Here is a 6000-nt window from a genome sequence, read left to right as displayed (position 1 = left end):
AAAAAAAAGTCTGAGCTTCAAGAGAGAATATTATGAGCCAAAAACACAGCACAACCCTGCTCTGTTGAGAGCTACCCTCCCTTATTCACTTTGTCCTGAAGGAATAGAATTTCCCTGGTTCTCCCCTTTGAAACCAGGGGTGTTTCTACATTTACAGTGTGTATTATTGAAGATTTAAAAAAAACTTGATGAGTACTGAATTGTGCCTTATTCCCCCACCCCTCTTTTGATTCATAGCCAAGAGAGGAGTTTCTGCAAGCCCTGTCTCCACCCCTTTCTCTCTCTTCTCCTTTAAAAGAAGGAACTGAAATGCTAGCACCTTATTTTCTTGCAAACTGACACGGAGACCCAAACTAGCTGTCTCCCTGGTGCTGTCTCTCCTCCCACTGGAGCGCACCTTTTTCTTTCTTGCCGGGAACAGAGTGCAAGAAAGCAGCAGCAGCAACAACAATTCCAGTCTCGAGACTTAGCAAGACTTACATACGCACAAAAGCAGGCTGCTCCACCAGAGCCATTTGCTCACCTGTCTGCAAACATAACTCATGTCTCAAACTCTCACTCAACCAAAGCTCTCTGGAAAGAAGTCTCAAACAGAAATTTAACCTAACGAAGATATTCAAACCAAAGGAGGGGGGGGGGGATTTTAAGAAGTCAAACATGAAGACCTCAACTCGTCTCCTACAGTTTTCAATGTTTTGAAGCTTAAGAATTTGAAGGAACATTGCAAATAATTTTGTTTTTTGTCAGCAGACACATTTGTCCTTAAAAGAAGACCTGATTTCATGTGGACTGCCAAAGCAGGGAAAATGCTAAGAAACTTCTCATAGCAATGTACTTGGGGGAGATGAAGGGAGAGACCCATTTTGGATGGGGACACTTTCCTTTCCTCCCTTCTTTTATAGTCACCTATGCTTTCTCTCCTCTAAGAAGGGAGGCAGAAAAGTAACCAACCCTTTTTTTTCCTCACGGCTTTTAAAAGATACTTTACCTAAGAGTGAACATTATTCTTAAGAGAAGGAAAGTTTGCCGGAAATAAATGAGAGAGTACAGAAGCCCCTGTGCCTGATATATAACACAGACTGTAGGCAGAGACTCTCACCTCTGTGCCTGAAGTGTGGGAATCTTACTTTTTTTAAAAAAAGAAGAAGACTCTATTTCAATGTGTCTGGAACTTCTGGGGATTGGAGTCGGCATGAATTTCGGAGTGCTTTTGGTGTGTTTTTGGTACCTGCCACTCATCAGCAGTGAGGTGAGTAACTAACTGTATTTTCTTAATAAATGAAAAAAGAAAACATAGCTGGTGAATGTCAGTAAGTATACAGCAAATGAGTGAAAACACTCTGCATAGGTGGTTATCATCAGCAATCTATGTATGCAAGAGTCACACATTTATAGACTATGTTTTCTCCTCTCCTTTTTAATTAAAAAAGCATGGTAACTAGAGCAGACCTGTGACATTACTTACACCCTAACACCTTTTCCTTAAAAAAAGAAGGGGAAAAAAGGATCATGTAAAGAAATTATACTCACTAGAAAATAAGTTGTTCAACCCAGTGTTTATGATTACAGCTTTACAATCTTATGCATGTTTACATGGATGTCCCAGTTAATTCATTGTGATCTACTCCCCAGCAAGTGTGAATACAGTTGTACCGGTAATCTTATTAGTAGTCAAATTAAAAAGCCATTCTTGAAGGAGGCTCAGTTCTAGTTTGGGGGTTCTATCCTGTCTGGGCAAATGTAATCTTTTAATTCCCTTTGGCAACTTATATAAAAGAAGGCTTGCTCTTTACTACTCTTTACCTGGTGTTTAGACATTGTAGAACCCTCATTATGCGAACCAAATCTTCTGATGATCCAAGTTCATCCAACATCAATATGATCCTATGTGAGTAACACACTTTCCCGGTGTTCTCATTTGCAACGCACTGAAGCAGCTCCTCTTCGTTGGTGGCTAATGAATTGACATCTTAAGGCTTTTTGAAGGCTCCCGAAAGGAAAGGAACCTCTTCCACAAATCATACCGTATCAGATTGCCCCAAAGGATTGATGAGATAGGTCTTTGATGAAACCAGACAAACCTTCCTGGGAATTCAGCCCAGGTACCTGCTTGCAATGAGGGTGGGAGAGTCTCTGGTAGTTAATGGAGGAGTCTGCAGTATATCTTACGATGCCCGGGGGAGTCAAGTCTGAATGGGAAAGCGCAGATAATTCTCTTTCTCTCTCTCCCACGATGAGAGGTCAGACTATAAGGAGCTGGATATTGCAAAGTTTTGGCTGGCAGCTGAATTCCAAACAGGGGTTACTAGACGAGGATGTAGTTTCCCAGCTGTTCCAACTTGGAACTGCCGCAGGGGGGATCCTGTATCAGTCCCAAACTAATGCCCAAGAGGAAAGAGAAGGACTGCGGAGACTGGGGCTAGGGAGGAGCTCTTAAAGGGCTACTGCTGCTTTATTTCTCTTTGATTTTAATCACTTTGCCTGCCAACCTTACATTTGTTGCATTTGACCCATACAGAGCTTAGAACTAAGCCTTTTGGTTTTGGTGTTATCCTGGAGAAGGGATGCTATCACTTGACCAGCACAACCCTCTCATGATGCATGCTATGTCCCCATTTCTTCATAAGAACCAAGCATGGTAAATATTCCAGATTAATTAATGCATCATATAAGGTTGTGATTGCAAGCACCTGCTGATTTATGTCAATCTGCTCAGGTAGCCTAAAGTAATGTAATCTAATGAATGGAACAATGTGCAGAATATTTATTTATTTATTTTAAAAGGCATCTCCGAATCGGTGAGGGGGAAAACCCAGCAATAGAGAGACAGAGCAGGTTGTCTGGAAATGCACAGCTGTAAGGGAGATACTGAAGACATCTAAGCTGAGAGAGGGTCCCCCCCCCCCTTCTTCTGCTCCTCCTTGCCACGAGTTGGTGGCGGTAGCTGGAAAAGCCCCAGAGGGCGTTCGAAAAATGCATCCCAATTCTGCAAACGTTATTTTATGAAGAACTCAGGTCATGGGGCAGACTCACATAAACAAATTGCCTGCGATTCCACGGTGCCCTTTTCAAATAAAAAAAAAGGGGGGGTCAAGGGAGGATTTCATATCAAGCCTTAATTTGTGCCAAGGTAAAGAAGCCAAAGCCAGAATCCTGAAACTGGTGAAGCAACAAGAAAACAAAGCACCTTAGGAGCAGATGTAGAGTGTCGTTCCCCTCCACTGAGTAGCCCCAACCTGTCTCCCTATTTTAAAGAGCAACCTGGAGCGCCACACCGGATAACTTGGCTTATTATGGGCACCATTTGTTTGAAAATAAATAAATCGCTAGTTCTTCAGGAGGAGAAAGTCTGGGAGGAAGCCAAGGTCTGGGAGGCTGCCAAGCCTCAGGCTGTTATGCCCACAAACCTGTGCAAATAATTCTTCTATTGTTCTCTCTCTCTGTGTGTGTGTGTGTGTGTGTGTGCTTGCGCGCGCACGTGGAAAAGAAGCGGAGAAGGTGCGTCACGCGCTCCTCTCCGGCCTCCCACCGAATCCCGCCCCGAAGTGGGGTAACAACAGAAATCGCTAGGCCCGCCTGCGGCTTACCTAGTCGGAAGAGGAGGAAGGCGGTGCCCAGGCGCACGTTGGGCCCTCCCTCCGGCTGCTGCGACGGAGCCAGACCGGGTTCTTTCTCGCTTTCCCCGCTTTCTCTTGGCGGTTTCCTTGCACCCCTGCTGGTGGGGAGCGGGTTCCTGTTTTCCTTTCCTTTTTTTTGCTTTATAGACCAGTACGGGTTATTACTACTGCGTCTTCTCTTCCTCGCCACACGCACAACTACACCTCCCCCCCCCCGCCTGAAGATTCATGTGTTTTAATAGCATCGTGACAGAAATTCAACGGATGCAGCTTTTCTCAGCGTGGAGGTGTAACTTCCACGCGAACGTTCTTCTAAGCCTGGTAGCCTGTGGGAAAACCTGTGAGCTTCGGCAATTGAAAATGTAATTGAGGACCAGTACTGGGGAGTGTTGGATTTGGACTTGGGGACGGCTGACTTCAAATTCCTGTTCAGCTATGAAGTGGGTTAGGGGTGTGCAGAAAGTAGATTTCCAGGTGTTTTGGACTTCAACTCCCAGCATTCCTGACCATTGGCCATGCTGGCAGGAGCTCTTGGGAGTTGGAAGTCTAAAACGTCTAAAAATCTACCTTTTGCCCACCCTTTCCCTAGGGGATTTTGAGCTAGTCATTACCTCAGCTAACCCATCCTGGCAGAACAGCAACTTTAAAAGCTATGCTGTGCTGAACTCCTAGGAGGAAGGGTAGTATACCAGTAAATTTTTGCAGATCTATACTATGGACCCAACCTGTTGCACTTCCCTATACCAGCTCCAGGATCACATCCCTGCAAAAGGAGCATCTCCTAGTTTGCAATGCAGTTATGCAGCTGCTGTCTGTACATACATCATAAGTTTTTGTTGGCTGGCACATCATTTTTTGGGGCCTGATCTGTGGCATTTTTAATGCTAGAAAAATATATGCATTAAAATTGCAATCCTAACTGCACTTACTATTATTATTATTTATTTATTTATATAGCACCATCAATGTACATGGTGCTGTACAGAGTAAAACGGAGTAAGCCCATTGAACACAGTGAAACATGCTTTCTTTGTGTCTGAAAATTAGCTTCTCTTTCCATCCTACCTGATGTGAAAGGTTATGCAGTTCAAAAGTTTGCACAGTATACTTTTTCTAATGAAATTGATGTAGATAATAATATCACTACACCCACCATTCTACATCAGGGCTTGTCAGCTGCACACAAAACCAGCTTCTTGTGATACACTTTGTTCTCAGGTTTACATAGCAGAGTACAAAACATGCACGTATTGCATCTATTATAAATGGCCTATTTGTATAAATTGTAATTTTCTGCTTTAAAATGTACCTATTCCATGTATTCCAAAGAGACATATGTGTATGTTTCTTACTTGGGTATCTATACTCAAGTGTAAGCATTGTAATAAGTGTCACTTATAAATTAATACCTAAGTAAAACTGTCTAGGTTAGCTCATGGCAAGTGGGAATTTGTCTCACTATGGCTAATGAGTAATGGCAAGAGTAAGCACTCCAAATGTTGCCCATTTTCTAATTCTAAGACTACAACATTAGATAATTACATAAACCACCAATTCTTCCTCTTAATCATGCAAGTGCTATTCCAGCAAACATTTGTATAAACTCACAAACACCTGCATATAGGCACCATGGGTGTCTTGTTTTTTAGTCCCCAAAAGTATTTAAGTTAGTTAATGGAGACAAGTAAAGGCACAGTCCCTGCCCTGAGGAGCATACAGTTGTCAGTGAAACATGATATAGCAAGTCAGTTTTGCCTACACCAAGAGACAAAAGGTTGGTGTGTGCTTGTGGAGCAAGGGAAAAGAGAAATTATTAAAATACAAATGAAACTAAATTTGTATAGTAAGGCGCACACTATGATGGTTTGCCTAAATTAAAGTGAGGTATGAACATCCCATAGACATGCAGGAATGTCATCCTCTTCAGGTAGACTATATTCACTCAGATGATTGAATGATGTATTGCAAACATATACAGGTAGGCTTCTATGAACAGGAACAGAAACAGCTGCTTAAATCATGAGAAGAGCTCAAAGAACTTGGGTGTCTATCTCATGCTATTTCCAGGAGCAGAACTGTTTCAGTGGCGTGTATGTATAAGGGACTGGGTTTGGCCACCACCATTTCTGATTTGGACTCAATTGCTGTGCAGTTGAGGAGCAGCCATCCAGACCAGGTAGGATGTGAACCAGAAACCTGCTGGATGGTGGTCAAGGACTAAATGGGCGGCTCCCATGTGAGATGATGGTGAGAGCTTCCTCTAAGTCAAAAACAAATGTCTAGACTATAGGTGCTTCCAGACAAGGCTTTTTATTATGCCACTGCCCTGTCTCATCCACAGAATTTTATAGGGAGGGGGGAGGAATTTCCAACCATGTCTGCC

The 6000-nt window shown here is 43.1% G+C and overlaps 1 protein-coding gene across 1 annotated transcript in view; it reads left to right on the top strand.

Annotated features, from left to right (window-relative positions):
- Positions 1–339: 339 nt before the first annotated feature.
- PDGFB (platelet derived growth factor subunit B) overlaps positions 340–6000 on the top strand; it is a 33902-nt gene continuing 28241 nt past the window's right edge. Inside the window, exon 1 of the mRNA XM_063133545.1 lies at positions 340–1249. Coding sequence (XP_062989615.1) covers positions 1160–1249 — 90 coding nt within the window. The 5' untranslated portion in view covers positions 340–1159. The remainder of the gene's footprint in view (positions 1250–6000) is intronic.

This window comes from Elgaria multicarinata, chromosome 9, assembly GCF_023053635.1.
Source record: "Elgaria multicarinata webbii isolate HBS135686 ecotype San Diego chromosome 9, rElgMul1.1.pri, whole genome shotgun sequence".
Classification (NCBI taxonomy): Eukaryota; Metazoa; Chordata; class Lepidosauria; order Squamata; family Anguidae; genus Elgaria; species Elgaria multicarinata.
Note: the sequence above shows the minus strand (reverse complement) of the source record. Positions and strands in the feature narration are given on the sequence as shown.